Source organism: Culex pipiens, chromosome 2, assembly GCF_016801865.2.
Source record: "Culex pipiens pallens isolate TS chromosome 2, TS_CPP_V2, whole genome shotgun sequence".
NCBI classification, from domain to species: Eukaryota; Metazoa; Arthropoda; class Insecta; order Diptera; family Culicidae; genus Culex; species Culex pipiens.
Genome location: NC_068938.1, coordinates 61,902,052 through 61,925,154, shown reverse-complemented (window position 1 = coordinate 61,925,154; position 23,103 = coordinate 61,902,052). Strand labels below are relative to the sequence as shown.

The following is a 23,103-nucleotide window of genomic DNA, read 5'->3' as shown; positions in this document are numbered from 1 at the left end:
TAGGATGGTTCGAGCCGTGCAAGCTGGGTCTGCACGCGAAGATGGCCGATTTGAACGCCATCGTTGGCGCTTCAATCAGCAAATCTTTATTTTTTTACAATCGCATCAAATACAAAAATGTTACAATAAATTCAATTGTAATTGCCACCAAAACCATTCAAGAAAAGCAATTATTGTACTTTTAGGCATCCAGTACATCGAAGGCATCCAGTTCCGTCAAGTCGTCATTTTTCGGCTCGTACGTCGTATCACGTTCGACCAGCACTTGCTTGCCGGCGGCCGCGTTGGTCATCACCTTCAGCTGAACGCGCATCACGCGAGCCGGACTGTGCAGAAGCTGTGTCCAGAATGTCGAATCTGAATTCGGGCCCCCTGCGCGGTCTTCTTCTCGGTGGCAGCGTTTGACGGAGTTTCTTGGCGGGGCTCGGGTGGCGTCCTTAGACTTTTCTCTCTTGACCCCAGGACTTTTTTTGTGGCTTCCACCTTGACCTTTACCTTACTTGGAGTGGCGCCGGATTCCTCTTTGACATGCCTCCTTTTTCCCGTCTCGGCAGAGGCACGAGCCGTAAAAGACAGAACGGCGATGGCAACCTTGCGCCTTCTTTGCATTTCTTCTCCTCGAGTGGGCTGAGTAGCTGTAGAGGGATAGGCGCCCGCCGATTTGAGGTGATCTTGGCCATTTCCGGTCGGAGGTGAGTGCGATCAAGCGGGTTGAGGTAATGTACTGTATTAATTACGAAAGTGTGAAATTTTCACAGTTTTAACAACCGTGTCGCCTCCGCGACGGAGATCCTTCCACGATGATCAATATCCGGTCGGCGGTCTGCTTCTATCCGTCGCTGTCGGAGAGTTCGGCGAGCTTCAATTCCACCGGAAGGACGAACAAGTTGTGGGCAGATACTTGATCTGTGGAGGGAAACACTAGATATTCCACCGGTCACTATCGAGGGCTTACTCTTACCTTCTTTGCACTCCGACAGAACCAATCGCTGATACCTGCTACGCCTCCAAAGCAGTTTCTATACTTTCACAACCTTTTCTGTTTTTCTGTAGGTTATCTCGGGTGACTGCTCCAAAGGCTTGTGCTTATCGTCCCACGTTAGAATCTACAAATAAAGGCTATGAAAAAAAAATTGTTTTCATTTTTTGCACTAAATCTTTGACGAACCTTTTTTGGCGACATCTGCCAAACGTCGCCACCTTTTCCCCGTCAAGACTTTTACCGGGATGCTGGCTGTTCGCTGCCTTGCTAGAATCCACAAGCCACTTCCGCCAGTGCCTCGCTCGTCATCAGCAGGGCCACGCTTAGACATGATTCCGGATCGGTCAGACTGTTTTCTATGGCCAACCGCTCGTTGATGGTGTTGTTACGTTGCTGCTGCTGTGGAACATGCGCTCGTTGCCGAGCAGCTGGAAAAATGTCTCACAGTGCAGCACCCAGATTCGCTTCAGCTGGAGTTGATGCGGCCACGAACGTTAACAGGTTCTGGATCGAGCTGCCCAAACTACGCGGACATTCCTCCACCTTTTTACTTGATTGCGTTCGCACTTCACCATGAAACTGGAGAAAAACAAAATATAAACAAAACGATTGACAGCTCAGCAGAGTGGTACACGCTCATATGGATTAAGTTAACTTTGCTTTGAAAAAAAATCGTGGGTTCGGATCGGATCTGGAGCCGACGGAGCCGATCACGCAATTTCAGCAGTTTCAGACGCGAGAAACCCGCCAGAACCGAAGTGGCACCCCCCTAGTGTGTAACTCAATCTAAACTTTTTTTATTTTTTTTCTTTGTTTTCTACAATGAGTTTTTGTCAATTTCGCACAACTTTCTAGAACAAAGCTAATTGTTTTACTCACATGCTGACGAGATACAGGCTTGGGATCAAGTCTCCCCGGGGATCAAGTCTCCCCACTCTCCCCTACTCTATTGCCCAAAGTTCATGTCAAAATTCCCAATTTCCACATTTTCTAAACTTGAGTTTCTAACCTAAAATATGACTCCAAAAATTACAATTTTTTATTTCAGATGGCGGCAAAAATGGCAGCTGAGCATATAAGAATTTGGAAATTTCATAAATTTCTACAGTCCAGACTCGATTATCCGAAGGCCTCGGAAAAATTTCACTTCGGATAATCGAATCACGAAAAAATATTTTTTTCGTTGTCTAATTTTTGATTGTCGAGGTATGACTCCTAAACTTCGCTAAAATGATTTAGAATTTTTTAATCCAAAATGGCGGCCAATATTGCGGTGATGCAATATTGAAAAAAAGTATTTTTTTTTAATAGGCAATCAACAACTCAAATTTGACTAAAATGGGGTCGTAGAACTCAAATTTTGTTCGTGATTCGATTATCCGAAGTCCCATACAAACCTTCGGATAATCGAACTTCGGATAATCGAGGCTTCGGATAATCGAGCCTGGACTGTATCGGTAAAAATTGCGATTAAAAAATAGGATTTTCAACTGTTTCTTTTTCCAAGATTTTACTCAGTACTGTCCAGAAACGATTATCCGAAGGTTTGTTTTAAACTTCGGATAATCGAATTATGAAAAAAAAAAAATGTTTTTGCAATTCCGCTGTGAAACTGTCAACTTTTCCTGTCCTTCTGAAGAAATGAAACGGCCTACTTTTTCCTACCAAAAATAACAGAATCGAATAGCAACACTTTTCAAAATAAATGCTGAAAAGTTCTACTTTTCAGCACTGAAATGAGTGCTGAAAAGTTGAACTTTTCAGCACTTGTTTCGAAAAGTAACACTTTTCAACAACATACATGAAAATTTGACTTAAAATTTCACTCAATGGGTGTTTTTCGGAATTGCAAAAAATGTTGTATGGAACTCGTTGCAAAACTTGATTTTTTCAACACTCGTCGTATTTATCCAACTCGGTGAACCTCGTTGGATAAATGTACGACTCGTGCTGAAAAAATCCTCTTTTTGCAACTTGTTGCATAAACTACTATTTCGTGTTCATTTCTTTCTTCCTTTAACATCGAATTCGAGTTCTGCGATTCTGTTTTAGTCAGATAGTACTCAAATTTGAATGGATGATTGCCAATAAAATAAAAAAAATGCATTTTTTCAATATTGCATCACCGCCATTTTGGCCGCCAGCTTGGATTTAAAAATTCTAAATCATTTTAGCGAAGTTAGGGATCATATCCGGAGTTGTTTTTGAAAAGGTCCTATAACCCACTGAGAATTTTGGCTCGAGCTTCGACTCGATTCAGGCTCGATCTCGAGCCAGATCGACTCGAGGCTCGAGCCAAAATTCTCAGTGGGAAGCTATTGTCTTTCATAGGTTTATTGGACCTAATAAAAAAAAGTCGAGATATGTAAGCTAGATAATCAAAAATAAGACAACGAAAAAAAAAAAAAACTTTTTTCGTGGTTCGAGATTCCGAAGTAAATTTTTTCCGAGGTCTTCGGATTATCGAGTCTGGACTGTAATTCAAACAGAATTCCATTTGAGGGACATTTCTTTCAAATTTGCAGAAGCCGGCTGTTCCAAACACTGCTAACAGACATGAACTGAACCTATGATATTCTTCCAATGAGCAGCAAGGCCACCTTCAAAAAAGATGCGTCCATCGTTTCGTTTAATCGTTTATTGTATCGATTTATGACACTAGCACGCAGCGTGGACTAATCACGTTGAATAATCAGAGAAGCGCATTCATGGAACAACGACGAGCACATCAGAACGGATACTACACGGAATTATTAATGTTACTGGGGGGGCGGTTCTCTTAGCAGTGTTCTTCAACAAACCGTTGGGAACAATTAGTGACCGACCAAACGAACAACAACACACATAGGCTACTACTTGTTGTGTGTGTGTGTCTTTGAATTTATTTTCCCACATTGGCTCATAACATGTCGCTTTTGTTTTTGGAGAAATTTAATTGCTGATTTTTATTAAGTTTCTGTTTGTAACATACGTGTGTTGTTTTGTTTGCTTTTTTCTACAATTACAGGGTGTTTTGTGGTTGGCCTTGCTTCCCCCACAAGTGTTGGTAAAACGCTCCTTAGATGGGGGCCTTCTCGACCAGCTTGAACCAGTGTCCGCACTCGCAGCGCTTGGGGTGACCCTTTGGAAATTGGGGGGAAAAGACATGTTTAGAATGTACTGATTTGAATAGCTTTAAGTTTGGGTCACTTACCTGGTGCAGCCACATCCACTGAATGTAAGTCTGATCTTCCTCGCCTGTTGGGGGAAAAAGAAAACAATGTTTCATTGTAATGTCTGTGTAAAATTATCATATAAGCCCAAAATATCGAGAAATTAAAAGTGCAACATGGAGTTAAACTTTCTGTCAAGCTGCTGTGAAGTTTACCATGACAGCTGCGAAAGTTTCACTCCATGTTACCGGCTCACATCTCTCTTTTTAATTTCTCGATCGAGAAATTAAAAGTGCAACATGGAGTTAAACTTTCTGTCAAGCTGCTGTGAAGTTTACCATGACAGCTGCGAAAGTTTCACTCCATGTTACCGGCTCACATCTCTCTTTTTAATTTCTCGATAGACAAAAATCGATATTTTGACAATTAGGTTAATTCTGAAAGCAAATTTTTAGAGCTTTAATAATCAATTTCTCTAAAACATAACCCTAAATTGCTAAGTTCAAAAAACTTATTTTTGAAGGTTTGCTCAGATGCTTTCTCTAAATTGGTTCGTAAAAGGTGCAGATTGCGAGATAAAATGTTGGTGTTTAGGACAAAGTTGTTTGGATTGGCAAGGCCAACAAATTTCTAGAAGTCAAAAAATCCCAACAATATTCCTGAAAAGTTAGATTTTCAAAATCACCCAATCGTAAAAAAAAGCAAAGCAATCCACTTTTACGACTCCCGGGTCTTTTTGTGGTCTCTGTTGCAAGTTTCTGATAATTTCTAGGCTTCTATCCAGCTTTTTAAGCGAAAATGGCGTTCGAATGGTGAACGCCCGAAATGTCAAAATCACGCAGTGGTACCAACATTACGAAAAAAGTGTGCCATGGTATGACAGCCGCATTTTTTTTCTTATGTTGGTGCTCTTGCGCGATTTTGACATTTCGGACGTTCAACATTCGAACGCCATCTTTGCTTAAAAACCTGGATAGGTTATGTGTGGTGAGTCACCCAAAACCTCTTAAACGCAAATGGACCGACGTTTTACTTCCCCATTCGATAGCAGGCGTGATCAGGCAAATCTCGTCTCGAAAAATGCCACCGGGTCCGTCTGGGATTGAACCCAGGCCTTACTGGGGTGAGAGGCTATCACGCCTACCACTGCACCACCGGACCCGGCACCCAATCGTGAAACTCCCTAATTTTCAACCAAACCAAAAGTTGCCACTTTTTATTACAGGAGCAACACGGAAATGGGCTCATAAGCATTTTGACAGCTCGAAATTCCAAAATAACCGGTAACTTTTGAACAAAACTCAAGGTGTAAAACAATAGCTCTTAACACCTCGGGTGTTGTTAAATAGTTACCAATTGTTTTGGATACAAAATTCAATTTAATGAATTTCTGCACCAAAATGAATCAGCATGTGCCGGTTGTTGCCTTCTTGAAGCCACTGAAGGAATTTGTGATCTAAATCAAATGTGTCTCAAAATTTATATACCTAATTCTGTGGAACAATCATTGACGTCCTAGTTCGCAATCATTGATTAATGACGATTTGCATAACTTCGCAAGGAATGGGATAATCGTTACAAAAAAGTATCAGCATGTGTAGAGAACTATTCTAAACAACTTGTAAAAGGAATTTCGTCAAAATATGGATAGCGACGCAAAATTTATATCATTGAACGAAAAATCATGGCAATGATGGAAGTCTTCACGTTAAGGAGAGACTTACTTTGCCACAAAGGGTTATTTTTTTCAATGTTTGATTATTATAATTTTTGGATTGAAGATGTCGTAAAACCCTTTCAATCAATTGTTGTACACATCTTGGAGAATGTTTGGTTAAAAAATGAACTTTTTTGGGGTTCATTCATAGAAACTGGGTGGTAGTTAAAAGATGTCTGGAGTTTTTTTTGAAAAGGTCCTATAAACAAAATTTCAATTTTTTGCTTTTTGGGTGTTTTTAGAACCGCCTTGAGTCAGGGGTATTCAAAAACACCCAAAAAGCAAAAAATGAAAATTTTGTTGATAGGACCTTTTCAAAAAAAACTCCAGATGTACTTTTGGTATTTTGTTATGACCCCTATCCAATGCGTTCAAACATAGACAATGTGGGTATCAAACTTCATTATTTTGAATGGCCAACTCAGAAAAGTTGGACCCTGGCCACTCCGGAACTGGTTTTGGGTACGCCCGGGCAAACCTATTAAGTCTCAGGGTGACCACTCAAATCCCATTTTCAAATTCCCTTTTCCAGAAACTCACATAATAGGCATTTCTTATCTAAAGAATGATTTCAAGCAAAAAACTCTTTGTAAAAAAGTCAATATCAACTATCGATAAAATATCTGAATGAATTATACTAAATCAAACTATTGACAATTTTCGTAAAATCAGAAACTTAATTAGTTTTGTTTACTTGAATAAACATGATTTTGAAAAGTTCCGTTTCTAATTTTGTAAATTTTTATATTGGATTTTTGCCTTCCTCACCTTACTGAGGGAAGGCTATAAAATCACTCAAAAATTAACTTTTTAGTTAGACCTCCTAGACCTACCTTCATTTGTACATATCGAATCAGAATCACCAGCTGAGCAAATGTCTGTGTGCTTGGCTGTATGTGTACCAAATCAATGTCACTGGAATATCTCGTCACAGGCTCAACCGATTTTGGCCGCAATGGTTCTAATCGATCTGTCTTAACGTCCCCCGAGTTGCTATTTAAATGCATGCAGTTTGATCATGTATTAAAAAAGTTATGTAAAAAAAACTGTTTCACATTAAATTAAAATTGTGGTAAAAAGGGTGGTTTTTTCATGAAAACCTCACATTTTATATATTTTTAGAAAGCATATGAGAATACCTTTCTTGTTGATTAAGAATTTTCAAGATCTAACTTACCTATCTAAAATTACAAGCAGTTTAAAAAATGGTCTGAATTTACATAACCTCAAATGGTCCCGTCTGATCGCCACGAAAAAAAGCCTTGTAGAGGGATGCCATTTTCCTGAAAGGCGGTGTCTGTATAATCTTGACAAAAAGTCTGTAGGAAGTCTGTTTTTTTTTACTCGTCACTTATTTTTTTTTAGGACCTCTTAGGTTCTGCGATCACGTTAGGGGAGATCCATAAACCATGTGGACACTTTAGGGGATTGTAATCACTCTATAAATGAGAGGAAGGCACCAACCACCTAAAAGTGGATTAAGTTACGTTTTTAATCAGTTGTCAATATTAAACAAAATGTTTAAAGAGACAAACTCCTTAAACATATTTGCAATAATTTTTGAAAAATGCTTTAGTATTTTTTTGTAGCTTCAATATTATTTTTAATATTTTCAAAACGAAAATATTTTTTTTCTATTTTTTCATTCAGAACGAACAACGATTGGATTTTATTCGATATTAAAGTTTTCCGATAACTAAAATCAAGCTTTATCTATAGAATTCTACCCATACTCACAGAAAGTTCAAGGGACAAATTTCTAGAGTTTTTTTTTAAAAGGTCCTATAGGCTATTGTCTTTCATATGTTCACCGGACCTATAAAAAAAACTCAAGATTTGTGAAAAATGGAAATGACTTAATGAATTTAGTTAAACAATTAAAAATATTTACCACAAAAAAACCCAAACTCCAAACTCAAGTTTTAATCTTTTTTCAAACATTCAATAAATGTGACAAAATAAAACATAATCATAACATTACGCTGGCTATAATCGTTAAAATTAGGCTCTATTTTTATATTAGTTTTTCATTTACTTTGTTGTTGTTTTAAGATATATGTTACATCTTGTTTGAAATAATGCATCCAATATTTATTAGGAATTTTAATGTCTTTAATGTCATAACCGCTAATTCTAAAATAGATTGAAATAGTGAAAGGAAACTTAAATTTAATGTAAGTTCTTAAGCAAGAATTGAGTGAATTTAAATTGAAAATTGTACAAAATATTAAAATAATTTTCAAAAGAGTATGCTTGGGATTCCCGACTTTTCCCGACTTTTTGACAAAAAAATCACAAATTCCTGACTTTTCCCGATTTTTTTGCGGATTTTGGCGAATTCCCGACTTTCCCGATTTCCCGACTTGAGTGGCCACACTGTGAAGTGTATGTCCGTACATAGCTTTCTTTTCTCATCTCAAGAGAATCTTACAAATCCAGTGTAAAGTCTTTCCTAATCTTTCAGATTGCAGAAATTTTGTCCATTTAGGTCGTTAAATCATTTGCTTTTCCACACGCATAATGTAGCACATAGGGTTAAAACGCGCCTACCCAAGTAACCATCCAGCACTAAAAGAAATCATAAATTAGTTGGTAAACGGCATGCACCAGCTAATCAGCTATAAAACAGCTAAGGTGATAGCAAATCAGCTCTAAAACAACTGCTCTAATAAAAGCTGGAATAGAGCTGATTTAAAGCAAACGCTGGCAACACTGTTCTGATTTTTCTTTGAAAAACTGGCAGCACTGTTAGAATTTTGGGAGCGAGTGCGAGAGTGAGCGAGAAGAAAAACAAAATGATGCACAACTCTCGCTCGCTCGTTCGTAATTTCATCAACATGGCAATAAAAATCAAAACCGGGAAAAGTTGCAGCATTTTCTGCCAATTTCGTAAGTTTTACACAAAATGCACAGTTTTACATAAAACATTAATAAACAAATAACTTTCAGGAAGCAGGAAATCAAGAATTGGAACTTCAAAGTGGGATCTACGCTGAGGGAATATCATTCATTCTTTGGACATTGGCTGGAAAGGTGTTTTAAAAATTAACAATTTCTAAGCTGATTCATCCGACTTTGGAAGCGGTCATGGCGTGGTCGTGGTGCTCCTGCTGCAGGTTCAAGATAAAGTGTTCTGAATAGCTTGGATAACTGTGCAATACTTGAATACAATTCATGAATAAATGTGTTTGAGCCTGATCAAATTGTTTAATGTTCTTATCTCTCAAAGAAACATAATTACTCATGGCTTCGAGTGACACAAATTTAGACAAAGACTTTGCTATCATGATTACGAGAGTTACTTATGATAAGTAGCAGTAATTGAAACAGTCCAATCACAACGTTTGAACATTCCCCAAACAGGCGTGACGACACGGGCGCAGGAACCATCAGTAAACCACTTCTGGAATCTGGCATCACATCCCCAACAAAGCAAGTTCAATCAAATAAATCGGCTTCTCCGCTCGGTCAGCTGAGTCGGTAACATGGTAAACAAACTAAAAATAGAATTGAGAGAAGAGTGTGAGAGAGCAATATTTTTACCTCTCTCAACTTTGTTGACATTTTGCAGGGGTGGAACAACAACAGTAGGGGCCAGCTGGAAATCAGAAATATAAAGTCCAAAATTAGCTGCAAATCAGCTGCAAAAGCGCTTTTCATGCAGATGTCAAAACTCTTTAGCATTAGCTCGCAGCTGTTAAAGCGCTTTTAGTGCTGAACAGTGATTTGTTTTAGTGCTGTTTGGTTACTTGGGTAGATTTGCGTTAATTTCGAGCAGGTTTCTCATATGCGACACAAAGTGATCCCATACATAACGTGTTCTTCGTCACGGTATTATCGTCGTTCACTTTTACTAAAATGGATGTACAAACTTCTTGCAGCTCCATATCAACTGCTATGTTGCTCGTCATTTTTACAGCCTCTGGAATCTGGTGGTAAAGCTTAAATCCTTTGTAAAACAACGAGTTCTGCGTACACTTTGTCCTCCAGATTTGCGATCTGGGATTGTTAGGTTCTCTAGTGTCGTGCTCATGGATATCAGCAGTCCATGGCTTCCGTCAAGTATTGTGGCGACATCGTTTTGTTCTCAAGAAGAACAAAGACAAGTGTGTTTGTATTCGATCCGTTGCTTTACCGACATCCACTGCAAGCATTCGGGCTTGAGCCGCATGATTTTGCTCTGGAGAACTTGCATCGCAGACCATAATTTTAAGTAATTAGGTTTTACACCGTGACGTCATTTGACAGCTCGTGTGCACTGTTTACATGGTCTTCGTCGATTGTCGACGAATTTCCTCGAACAAAATCGACGACCGCATCGAGCTGTGCTAAGTCCATGTAAACAGTGCACTCCTTTCTAACCTCCAAATCGAGTCGGCGTAAAACCTAATAATGTTGTTGATTTTAATAGGGAAACTTTAACCCTATAACGAATGACCGTTCCCGTTTTATGCAATAAGATCTTTGCAATTTTTATATTTTCCTGATTTTCTTAGTAGATTTTGTAAAATTGTAAAAAGTGACTTTAAAAAAAAACAAAAAAAAAGTGTAATTTCTGTAAGTTGCAGAAAAAATCCTTGAATATCTATCTCAGATGTTAAGTCCATAGATTTCCCGAATTTAAATTCAATCATTTTTGGTTCTCCATGGTCAAACCAGTTTGGACGCTGATGTTCCTCTCTACAGGATGAATAAGCACAATCAGTTTTTTTTTCACACATTTTTTACGTCATTTGATTAGCGTTATCCAAGCTGCAGACAGAGTTTTTTGGTGCAACTAATTAATCCCAAAAACTCGCAAGTCATTCATCTAATATCCCCCAGCAACATAGTAAGACTACTCACAGACGCATCCGACGAGGCGCGACTCGAAAGCGGACGGGATCATGTTGGGTGCCTCCTTGGTGCCCGGTCCGCGCTTGAACACACGCATATCGAAGGGATCGGTGTCGCCGGCTCGGTGGGCCAGCAGCTCGCGCTTCTCCAGACCGGTCGCGTGCTCAATCGGGTCGTTCATCACTGGAAAAACAAAAACAAAGAGCAAAGTTCCGGATCATCACCGGAGAGAAAGAAAGAGGAATTTTAGTCTGTGCAAAGTTTATTTCGGCATCTCTGAACGAGAACCATCCCATCCGGAGGAACCGTTCCGAAGAGTCCAACTCGACGGCACGGTTCTCGAACATCCTCCGGTGGTCGGAACGTCCCGAAAGTCCCGCTCGTCTGCCCCACACATTACGTAAGCGGGTCGAGCAAGGCGAAAAATCTTCGATTGTCACACGGCACACAGCAGGCAGGGCAGAGAGCGATGAAGGAGGAAAAAATGGTTGCACAACCAGGCGCAGAAACACCACACGAGCAAGAGAACTCTGGAACTTACTTTTGCAGAAGCGCACCGGCGTGTAGGTAATGTTACGCTTGGCCGCGTTCAGCATCAATCTTCCGCACAGGGACGCCATCGTAGGTTCCTGGAATCACACACCCGGAGGATCGAGTTCGTAGAGGAAAAAAAGTTTGACTTTGTAGCGAGGCTCTCGATAAAAGTGGCACTTGCGTTCCGCACAGCCGTCTTTGATTTTTGACAGCGCAAAAGGGAGAAGGAGAGATCAAGAGGGAAAGAGACAGAGCGAGTTTTGACAGCGAAGAAGAAAAAGAACAACAAGAAAAAGAAAAAGAAGACCAATTTCGAACTTCGAAAATTTTCGATATAGGCCCAAATTCGAAATCTGTATTCAAAATTTGGAAAAATCTGTAAAGAAAAAAAAAGAAAGAGTGAGCGAGAAGGGTATATACGAAAACGAAGGAAGAGTGAGCGAGAGGGAGATAGAACGATAAAATGCGCAGGGTGCATGTGCACGCTAAATTAATTAATGGCAACTAAATGGTTATAAAATAAATTCGGAAACAATATTTAAATTAAAGTTTGATTTAACTAGGAATTTAGAATTTTAGAATTTATTTTTTATTAGCAATTTATAGTTCTAAAAAATTTAAGAGTTAAACTATAGTACATGAAACATCCTAAAATGTATAATTTACAATCGAGTTTATAATACATATCAAATAAATGAATTATTTTTTATTAAGTTTGTAAAATTAATTTGTAATTTTTGATAACCTTTTAGGTTATCAGGTCAAAGAAGTAGTTGAACTTAAGTGGAAGTTCTTTAACTTTTTCATCCTAAATTCCTTATTTATTTTTTTTGAATCCTAAAATTCTTGAATTTTTAAATTCCTATTAAAAACTTAGATTAAACCTAATTATAATAAATGATGGGATAAAATAACGTAATTCAACTTAATTAAACTTTACGTAATTCAACTTAATCTATAAAAATACACTTAATTCAATTAAACATAAGTTAAATCAAGTTAAATTAAGATAAACTATTTAAAAATATTTTTATTTAACTTGATTTATCTTTATTTAACTTAATTTACCATAATTTAGCTAAATGTATCTTAATTACACTTAATTTAACTTAATTATTGTAATTCAACTTAAGAGGCAGTATTTGTAAATATTGCTCGGTTTGTTCTAGAGGTCGTATCGAGGTGCTCCGATTTGGATGAAACTTTCAGCGTTTGTTTGTCTATACATGAGATGAACTTTTGCCAAATATGAGCCCTCTACGACAACGGGAAGTGGGGTAAAATGGGCCTTGAAGTTTGAGGTCGAAAAAACATCAAAAATCTTAAAATTGCTCGCATTTCCGTAAAACATCATCGATTCCAACTCTCTTAGATGCATTCGAAAGGTCTTTTGAAGCACTTCAAAATGTGCCACAGACATCCAGGATTGCTTCGACTTTTTCTCTTAGCTTTTGCAAATTACTGTCAAAAATGGATTTTTTTAAAACCTTAATATCTTTTTGCAACAGCCTCCAACACCCATACTCTCATAGGTCAAAAGATAAGTAATTACATGGACTATAAGTCTACGGTATTAACTTTTTGGCCAATCGCAGTTTTTCTCATAGTTTTTCTATTTTTCTAGAACAAACAATTTACAACGTTAGTTTTTGACCTGTAGGCCAAGAAGACGGAACTTTTGGTCTCAATTTTGTCATATTCGGAATCCTTGGACAATTTCACGTAAGTTAGAAGTATTGGAGTTGTTATTTTGATGAAAAAAATAATTAAATAAAACATTTTTGAAAAAAGAAATAGATTTTATTTAACCTATGATCAATACGTCAAATGCTGTATCAAGTAGGCGAAAACCTGTTTTACCCCCAATCCAACAAATTGTTAAAAAATATTTTGATTCATTCTAAATGGCAATTTTTTCAATCAAATGTACAACTCCAATACTTCTAACTTACGTGAAATTGTCCGAGGATTCCGAATATGACAAAATTGAGACCAAAAAGTTCCGTCTTCTTGGCCTACAGGGCAAAAACTAACGTTGTAAAATGTTTGTTCTAGAAAAATAGAAAAACTATGAGAAAAACTGCGATTGGCCAAAAAGTTATTTCCGTAGGCTTATAGTCCATGAAATTACCTATCTTTTGACCTATGGGAGTATGGGTGTTGGAGGCTGTTGCAAAAAGATATTAAGGTTTTAAAAAAATCCATTTTTAACAGTAATTTGCAAAAGCTATGAGAAAAAGTCAAACCAATCTTAGATGTATATAGCACATTTTGAAGTGCTTCAAAAGACCTTTCGAATGCATCTAAGAGAGTTGGAATTGATGAAGTTTTACGGAAATGCGAGCAATTTTAAGATTTTTGATGTTTTTTCGATCTCAAACTTCAAGGCCCGTTTTACCCCACTTCCCTTTGTCGTAGAGGGCTCATATTTGGCAAAAGTTCATCTCAAGTATAGACAAACAAACGCAGAAAGTTTCATCCAAATCGGAGCACCTCGATACGACCTGTTACACATTGGTGAAAAACTCGCTCTTAATTTTACTAAATTTAACAAAAAATTACTAAATTCAACAACATTATTTTAAATTTTGTTAAATTTATTCAAATTAAGATAAAATAAATTAAATTAAGTTGGATTTAGTTAAATTAAGTAAAATAAAGATAAATTAAAAATAAGTTAAATTAAGGTAATTTGAGTTAAATAAAGATAAATTAAGTAAAATTAAGTTCAATAAAGATAAATGAAGTTATGTTGAGTTAAGTTATTTTTTTAAATTGAGTTAAATTAAGTTAAATCAGTTTGAACTTGGTTTAAAATTTGGTCAAATTTGGTTAAATTTAGTCAAGTTGAATTGAATTTAATAGTATTAAGTTAAGTTTGATTTAATTTAGCAATATTTAGCTATTTAAATTATGTTAAATCAGAACTAAAATAAATTAAATTAAATTACGTAAAATTTGGTTAAATTTAGTCAAGTTGAATTGAATTTATAAGTATTAAGTTAAGTTTGATTCAATTTAGCAATATTTAGTTATTTGAGTTATTTGTTTGTTAAATTGTGTTGAATTTAGTTAAGTTTAGGAAAATTTAGTTGAATTAAGTCGAATTACGGTAAATTAAGTTAAATAAAGATAAATTAAGTAACATTAACTTTTTTTTTATCGCAATTTATCTTTATTTAACTTAATTTTACCTAATTTAATTTAATTCATCGTAATTCAACTTTATTAAATTCAGGCTATCTAAATTTAAATTTATTGAACTTTTTTTCAAATTTAATTTAATTTAATTAAGCATTATTTAACTTTATTTATCTTAATTTATTTTAATTTATCTTTTTTTAACTTTATTTATCTTATGGGTCATTCCATCTCAACTGTGCACGAAAAAGTGCAAATTTGAAAATTACCCTCTCCGATGCTGCTCAAATTTGGCAGAGCTGTTGATACTATCAAAACATGCAAGAATCCCGAATTTCATCCAAATCGGACCACCCCCTCCATTTTTGTACCTCCCCAAAAATTGACTTTTTGGCGATTTTTGAGCAAACCTCCTAGTTTCAAACGATGATAACTCAGGAACCACAAATCTTAGAGGGTCGGTCTTAGACTCAATTTTAAAGAAAATTGGACGTAGAATCCATTTCCGTGATCAAAATTTTGATTAATTTATTTTGTCTGCCTGTATTGCGCAATTGAAAACTTTAAACGGCCGTATCTCAAAACACCCCAACTTATTTTTTTTATTTGACCTCACCATCGTGTTCCCCGGCCAATTTTATATAAGAATCACTTATCGACAGAAATGAATATGTTTCGTTCCAGAGATATCGAATTTTAAAGTTTTGTGTTTTCGAGATAACCTACATCTGCTAGAAGCACACAGGTGGGCTGATCAATAACTGCTACCTGGTGTTCTGGGAGATGATTAATTTAATTTATATTTTTATAATTTTACGCAAATATTTATTCATATAGCTAATATCTAGAAATTCTAGTATGTTTAGCAGGTTAAGTCCTCGCTCCTAGTTTCATCCAATTTGCTAATTTTCACTATTTAAACAACAAATTTTGCAAAACTTTTGATAGAAACTTGCTTGTTCACTTCTTATTGAGCTATTTATCACTCGATTTCAGTTGAAAACGCTTTTAATCAGCTGTAATTGAATGCCAAAGCGCTGATATGGCAACATTAGAGGAACGCTGGAATTAGATGCTGTTCCCCTACCTTGATCAATCTATTTTTGTGAAAGGAATATTTATTGGGTTATTTTACGTGTTGCTAACCGTTTTAGAGTACCAAAATAGTGCCATTCAGCAAAAACCCCAAAACCTGCTTTATTATTATTATTATTATTATAGTTTATTATTGACACTTTACCATAATTTGGCAAATCCGATTTATGGTTTAAAAGATTGATCATATTAAATCAATTTTTATATTGTGAGCCAGCTCCATTTGATTAAAAGAATCCAAGAATGATATAAGAAAAAAATACTGTTGTTCGGACGGTGTCGAAATCATCGCAACTAAATTTGGGGAATTAGCCGCTTTGCAGCAGATCAAACTTTGTGATTTTCTTACATTTTTCAGTTTTATACTTTCCAGAAATCCTTTTCCTGCTCCTTGTGATCGTCCTTCACTAGAGTACAACGTATCAACAAATTTTATTAATTTTAGTTCATATTTTTTACTCACTAATGTATCGTGCACTTATTGTTCAGTGTTACTAACAAGATTAATTGCATTTTCCTGCTCGCTCCGTCGGAATCCAATTCTGCCCTTTACTGTGTGTCGTTATTGCTCTGTCCTGTGGGTTAGCACAGAAATTCACTTAATTCATTTTGTTGAGCAGATAAAAATGGCGATTAAACTCCAGTTTCCTACAGTGTTATACAGTTAATTTTTGCCCAATTTGATAAAGATTATTTATGATGAAATATTATTTCAATAAATGGCCAGGTAGCATTTATTGATCAGCCCGCCTGTGTGCTTCTTGCAGATGCGGCGAATAAAGCTGATGTAGGTAACCCGAAAACACAAAACTTTAAAATTCGATATCTCTGGAACGAAACATATTCATTTCTGTCGATAAGTGATTCTTATGTAAAATTGGCCGGGGAACACGATGGTGAGGTCAAATAAAAAAAATAAGTTGGGGTGTTTTGAGATAGGGCCGTTTAAAGTTTTCAATTGCGCAATACAGGTAGACAAAATAAATTAATCAAAATTTTGATCACGGAAATGGATTCTACGTCCAATTTCCTACAAAATTGAGTCTAAGACCGAACCTCTAAGATTTGTGGTTCCTGAGTTATCGTCGTTTGAAACTAGGAGGTTTGCTCAAAAATCGCCAAAAAGTCGATTTTTTGGGGAGGTACAAAAATGGAGGGGGTGGTCCGATTTGTATGAAATTCGGGATTCTTGCATGTTTTGATAGTATCAACAGCCCTGCCAAATTTGAGCAGGATCGGAGAGGGTAATTTTCAAATGCTGTTCCGCTTCAGATGGAATGACCCTTATTTTAAATAAATGTAACTTAATTAACGCAATTCAACTTAATTTTACTAAATTAAATGAAACTTAAGGTAAATTTCGTTAAACTAAGTTAAATTTCGTTAAATTAAGATAAATTAAGTTAAGATAATACCGAGCCGAACCAGCGTCTACGGCTGAAAGGCTCGTTAATAAAGACAAATAACTAACTAACTAAGTTAAGATAAATTAAGTTAAATTAAGATAAATTAGGTTAAATTAAGATAAATGAAGTAATAATAAATTAAATTAAGTTGAATAAAGTTAAACAAAGCTAAATTTAAATGAATTGAGCATGAGCATGAGCATGAGCATGAGAGACCACCCATGGTTGTCCTTCTCCGTTACTGAACAGGACCGTAATATCCTATCAACACAACCGGTCATACGCTTCAACGATCAAATAATGTTTCCCTTATCAACAGCATGCATAAATGCGCTGAAAAGATAAAACATCACGATCATCAAAACTAGAGCCGTTGCTAATAGGTAACAGTCATTGGCCACCAACGGCGCCCGCCATGTCAGTTTGTAGATCTCGAGGGAACGGGACGGGAATGTTAGTTAGCACAGGCTGCTACAAAGGGTGGGTTCTATACGATATCCACACCCCCGCGTGTGCCGGAAAACTACTTCTACTTGGGATTTTGTTAGTGGGAAAGGGTAATGGCCAGGATTCATCATAGAGGATGATGATGTGGCCCAATAATCAATAAATTTCGTTTAATAGGGTGATGTATTATTCTCAAGGCAAACAGTCGGATGCTGCGGATGAGACTATTCCCGTTTATTTGCTGTTAAGTTTAGCTTAAATGATTCAATCTTAGACAGCCGGCTGTGGAAAGATATGATCAAAATAATATGTAATTAAATTGTGAAATATTATACTCAGCGTAAAATTTTTGTATAGAGTTTAACTAAGATGATTTATACTTTCAAATAATTATAAAATGAGTGCCTAATCAATGTATGATGAATTACGATGTTTTAGGCAGGACTGGAATAATCGCGTTGAAACATTATTTGTCGCGTGTTTTTCGAGCTACAGTGCTAAGAAGAGGTATTCTCACCATGACCCGACGGAAAGACGCTTTAAATTGGACTAGCATAGTTGTCATCGCAGCCACCAGAGCCAGCCGCATTCTTCAACACACGCACGCACACGCCCGAAAACATACCGGCGACGAACTCGAAAAAACAAGCGATCGGATGGATTGGCGCTACAAGTCGAACAAAAAATAAAATGTCTGACACAATTTTGAATACATTCAAGAAAACGCGTTATTGGACCCTGCGTAAATTTCGACCGTTGAAATGCGTACATCTTCTATTCTCTTCGCACATTTTACAAAAAGAAGCGATCGCGACCAAAATAAATAAAGACAAAAAGAAAAACAAAGAACGCTCTCACCCAAATCCAGCAACGATTTCTGTCATCTTAGAGTAGGGCTGCAAACAACAGCTGACAAGTGCACTCAACCGACTGCTGCGCCAACGGAGCCGTTTTTCTTGCACAGGACAACAAGCGATGCTTTCTTTTCGACCCCATGATAGTCAGCAGCAGTCATACACGCCCATCACAATTATAAAAACGCGCACACGGCGGCCCAAAACTTATTTTGTTTGTTTAAGCATCATTCACTACTGGTTCAGATACGCAGCATTCAAAACTACGCATTTTTGCAAATCTCGGGACATAAATTGGCAGAGTTCGTCGTTCACCAATGTACCCAATTATGCTCTCATAACTTTAAACTAAAACTAAACTAAAATTCACTCGCGCTAATGAAGTTCATTTTCAGTATTGTAACAATAATTCCAATTTCGACCACTTTCTTTTCGACCAAGATTGCAATTCCACTAAAACACTTCAGCTCTTCTTGGCCGCCTCTAGTACTGCAATTTTGCAGTCACACTAATACATAAACACTCGCGGACGAATGTTAAAGTGAGAAAGAAAACCGGCACTTCAAAACACACGATCACTGCTTTTGTTTCTCTTTCACACATTCGCACACAGACAATTTACAAAAAGCCATGATTCCATGATTTTCCACAAAGTTTTCGGACACATAAAAAACATGTTTCACGGCATCCATCACGAAAACCGTTCGCCATTATCTCCCGCTTCCGTGTTGTCGGCGCAGCGCACTCATGCTAGAAGCCAAGCTCACCACAACACTCATGCCAGCCGGACCAAGCCCGTCACACACACATTTGTACCCTTTTTCCGGAGGGCAGAACGCCACTTCAGCACTCTTCCGACGACACTTTTGCGAAACAAAACACAACACATCAATCGAAAAATCAAATTTCACGACCTTTTTCTAGAAAACTTCACCTATCTCCACAAGAAAGCAATCACTCGCGACGACTCGACCACTTCCGCGACCCGCTCCGCAACTTCAACGCCACAAATATCGAAAAACAAACCGCGGTGCCACACGGCACACGTCCAACTCGACCGCCATCTTCTTCCCATCAGAGCTAAATTTAAATGAATTGATTTAAATTCAGTTAAATAAAGTTCAATTAAATTAAACTAAGTTAACTTAAGATAATTTAAAAGTTGAATTTTATTTGGATTCTCAATTTTTGTGAAATTGAGTCAAATTTAGCAAAATTGAGTTAAATTTTAAAAAATAAATTAAACTAAATTTAGTAAAGTTTACTTAAATTGAGATGAGTTACGTTAAGATAAGTTGAATTTAGTTTAGTAAATTTTGGTTTTAATTACTTATTCATGGCTAAATAAGTTTTATCTAGTAAGTAAAATTTAGGACAATGTTGTCAAATTTGGTTCAATTTACTTAAATTAAGTTGAATTTAATAAAACTAGTTAAAAATTGCTAAATATAGTTGAAATTTGTACAAATAAGTACAAATTAGTTCAATTATCTAAATCTTTGTAAATACAAGTTGAAAATAGGTAAATTTTTCTTTAAAATTCAGTATAACATTAGAAAAATAACATAAAATTAGCTGAACTGTAGTATATAAGTGTGTAACCTTGTTCAATTTAATTAAATTATGATAAATATAGTTAAACTTAGTTAATACCAAATCAATTTTGGTAAATTAAAATTTAGTTGAACGTAGTAAAATTTAGGTTAAATAAAGTAAGTAAATAAAATTTTCAAATTGGTCAAAAATTATTATGATTTGAGAAAACCAGAAAAAAATTAAAAATTAAAAATAAAGTGAAATTTTGTTAATTTCAGTTTAAATATTAAAAAAATACTTCAAATTAGTTCAATTTAACTCAAATTACTTCACATCAGCCAAATGAGTTAAATTTAGTAAAATTTTGCTTTTTTGTACTTTTGTATTTTTGTATCTTCACGGCCAGTTGTGCAATTTTGTTTTAAAAATCATCAGCTTTACTTTTGGAGTAATTTTAAAGAAAAACTGGAAACTGAAAATATGAGTTTGAAATATTTTAAGTTTATTAGATATTAGGATAATAAAGCATACAAAAGGAATTTCTATGAATATTGGAGGGAAAATTGCAATGAAATTCCAACGAAATATGTTGATTCAGTTCTAAAAAATGCTGGAAACTAGCCCCCCTTTACCCTGCCGTTTTTGCTCGAAAAAGTACACGATTGAACAAATTTGACAAATTTTGAATTAATTTATAGGCATAAGCATTTGATGTTACATTTTCAACTCTCAACCACAATTTTAATACTGCAATTTGTTGAAAATTCAATGAATTTCGTATAGAAACTTTAATAAAGACACAAGTTTAAAAATCATTTCGTCTTGGAACGGATCTTTCAAAAGAGCAGAGTTTCAAAAAGAACCGCGGTTCTTTTTGTGAGCCATGGTTCTTTCGCTTTTTTTAGTGAACCGGCTATCTTAATGGTTCGCTCTTTTTCTGCCCACCTCTACCAGATTTTAATATTCCCGCAGGATTAGTGAAAATACATAGTTCATATTAGAGGTGGGCAAAACCACTCTTTTTTTAGGATCTGCTCACTTTCGCTCGCTCATTAAAATGAGCGGCTCTTTTGAACGGCTCTTTCGCTCTTTTTCAACATTTTGATAAGAAGCCTATTTAAAAAAATGCTCATATTGTTCATACTCATATTGATGAATTATTTTTTTTGAAAAACTTTTGAGGGGTAAATAATTTTTGCTTTTCTAGCAAACTCATCAGTTCATTTTTTCATTGATCAATTAATAAATTTTATTCCTTATCCAATTTCTTGTAATGCGCAATCTTGACACTGATCACGTTCAGGATCTCCTTCGCCGACATGCGCTGATCGTCCTGGCACACCTTCAAAATCCGGCCACACTCCTGCACAAAGTACCCGAGCTCCTTCTCGTCGACGCCCTCCTTCCGGTAGTTTTCCAGCGCCGGCGACAGACACTTGTTGGTGAGCTGCGTAATTTGGGCCTTTTCCGAGCTGAACGCCTCGTCCAAGTCGAACAATTCCAGTGGCGGCGCCGCCAGATCGCTGAAGATCGGCTGGAAAACCTGTAACGGGAACACTTTTAGATTAGACAGACTGGGTTTGTTGCGATGCCGACGCCATGTTGGCGCGTTGTGGTTCGGAACCGGGTCCTAACCGCAAGCTGCAGCGGCGGCAACGGGATCTCGAACTGCGGCTTGATGATCTTGAGCTGTTCATACTGCACGTCCAGCTTCGCGTACGTATTGATAACATCGCGCAGCAGATCGTTGTTGATCGAGTACAGGGCCGTATCGAATAGCCGCTTGAAATCGGGGGGGATTTCGTAGTCGAGCGAATCCATCAGGCAGATCTTGGGCTGCTCCGCCATGAAGATCGTATCGGGGATGATTGCGTAGTCATTAATCTGCAAGCCGGAAAGTGATTACTGCTTTTGGAGGGGTTTGACGAGGGTTTTAGCGTACCTCCAGGTCATTGAAGTCGGACGACTTGAACTTTAAGTTGTCCTCGAGTATCATCGCAAAGATGCTGTCCCAAATGGCCATGTTGATCTCGTTGGAGATGTACTTATCTTGGAACATGTGACCGGAACCGATGGCCACTAGCTTACCGTTGAATTCGTTCTGGTAGTAGCCGGCCAAGGGTCGGTTGAAGGGGTACACTACGGGTCCGGTGGTCATCAGCACGTTCGAGGGTTGGATCACGTTCATGGTAGCACCGAACGGGTAGACGAACTCCACTTTGTACTTGTCGTCCATGAAGTCAAACGCAGTCAGGATACTTTTGCTGAACTCCATAAGATTATTGTTGAGACTATCGCTAGCAATACCACCGCTGATGAGTGCTTCCTTTGGGTGGAAGTACTTGTAGTACTGGGGACGAACTACGGCATCTACAAAATGCAACATGCATAAGTAATGCATTGAGTTTTATATCTATCTAGAAATACCATTGTTGATTGTCATGCCATACTCTTCGAGAAGGAAGTTCACATTGGTGTTAAACTGAACTTCGCCGCCCTCACCGAGCAGAAGCAACAGGCGACCTCCCTCAGCTATGTAGTCCTTTAGATATTGAAACTCCGTTTCGGTGAATTTCTCCTGTGGTCCAGCAAGGACAAAAACGGTAGCCCCTTTTAGAATTTCTGGCGTTATATCATTTTTATTGCTACAATAGAAGATCTCTTAGATCGTCAAGTCCAATTTCAATTATCACCTCCCAATTCTCACCTCTCAACGCGACAATTGACTTTTAACTTCCGATGCAGCGTCTTGTAGTTGTCCGGCAACTTGAAGAGCTCATTTTTGGACACGTTGAACACCACATTGATGTTGTTCATATTTTCGAGCTTGAGCTATTGACCCGTCGTGAATATACCGAGAAATTGAGTTGTTAATCGCTTCACATTCCTCGGAAAACGGCGGCGTAACTCTATACGCCTGAACTCGCGGGGGCACGCGTCAAGTGACCACACACGCGCTCGCCGAGGATACCTTCTTCGTCGTTAATTCCACCGGCTTAACCAAATTAGTTCCACTGTTTAAGGTGCGTTTATTTCCGCGAATAGCAAAATCTGGAGCGTTTTTCCCGAATGTTGTGGGCCCGGTTCTCGGGGCCGGTCGCCATGGCAGCGATCGCGCACGTGCGCCGTACGGCCCACCGGTTGCCTAAACGCAGGAGGAATCGCATACACATTGACGGCCGCATTTCGTATACAAACTGTTAGTTTGTTAGTGTTCGTTGTGGAGAAATTCGGTATCCGGTAACCTTACCCGCGATTCGATGGAATCGTAGCGCCAACAAGATTGTACAAATTTTTCGTCCACGAAGGCACTCGAAGTAGGCGCTTAATTTAGACTTTTAATTCCCGATTTAACAGGTAACTTGAGCCCCGGCCGCCCGCGTTTTTGGCTGTGAACACTATT

General features: G+C 37.3%; 2 protein-coding genes and 2 long non-coding RNA genes across 4 annotated transcripts; 1 reads left to right on the top strand and 3 right to left on the bottom strand.

Moving 5' to 3' along the window:
• Positions 1 to 690: 690 nt before the first annotated feature.
• LOC120426838 (uncharacterized) lies at positions 691 to 1,678 on the bottom strand. Its single transcript, XR_005606764.2, has 3 exons — positions 1,169 to 1,678; positions 962 to 1,106; positions 691 to 906 (listed from the first exon to the last, which is right to left on the bottom strand). It is a non-coding gene; the product is annotated as an uncharacterized LOC120426838 (long non-coding RNA).
• A 1,924-nt stretch (positions 1,679 to 3,602) lies between these two features.
• Positions 3,603 to 11,439, bottom strand: LOC120426843 (cytochrome c oxidase subunit 5B, mitochondrial-like). Its single transcript, XM_039591631.2, has 4 exons — positions 11,229 to 11,439; positions 10,697 to 10,870; positions 4,176 to 4,219; positions 3,603 to 4,103 (listed from the first exon to the last, which is right to left on the bottom strand). Exons 1-4 carry the CDS (start codon positions 11,305 to 11,307, stop codon positions 4,041 to 4,043), a joined length of 360 nt encoding a protein of 119 aa, XP_039447565.1. The 5' UTR covers positions 11,308 to 11,439; the 3' UTR covers positions 3,603 to 4,040.
• On the top strand, positions 8,394 to 9,745 carry LOC120426844 (uncharacterized). The gene is made up of 2 exons (XR_005606766.2): positions 8,394 to 8,740; positions 8,801 to 9,745. It is a non-coding gene; the product is annotated as an uncharacterized LOC120426844 (long non-coding RNA).
• A 9,498-nt stretch (positions 11,440 to 20,937) lies between the features above and the next one.
• LOC120426845 (intraflagellar transport protein 52 homolog) lies at positions 20,938 to 22,773 on the bottom strand. The gene is made up of 5 exons (XM_039591633.2): positions 22,408 to 22,773; positions 22,128 to 22,345; positions 21,643 to 22,070; positions 21,336 to 21,584; positions 20,938 to 21,243 (listed from the first exon to the last, which is right to left on the bottom strand). Exons 1-5 carry the CDS (start codon positions 22,515 to 22,517, stop codon positions 20,950 to 20,952), a joined length of 1,299 nt encoding a protein of 432 aa, XP_039447567.1. The 5' UTR covers positions 22,518 to 22,773; the 3' UTR covers positions 20,938 to 20,949.
• Between the last annotated feature and the right edge of the window lie 330 nt (positions 22,774 to 23,103).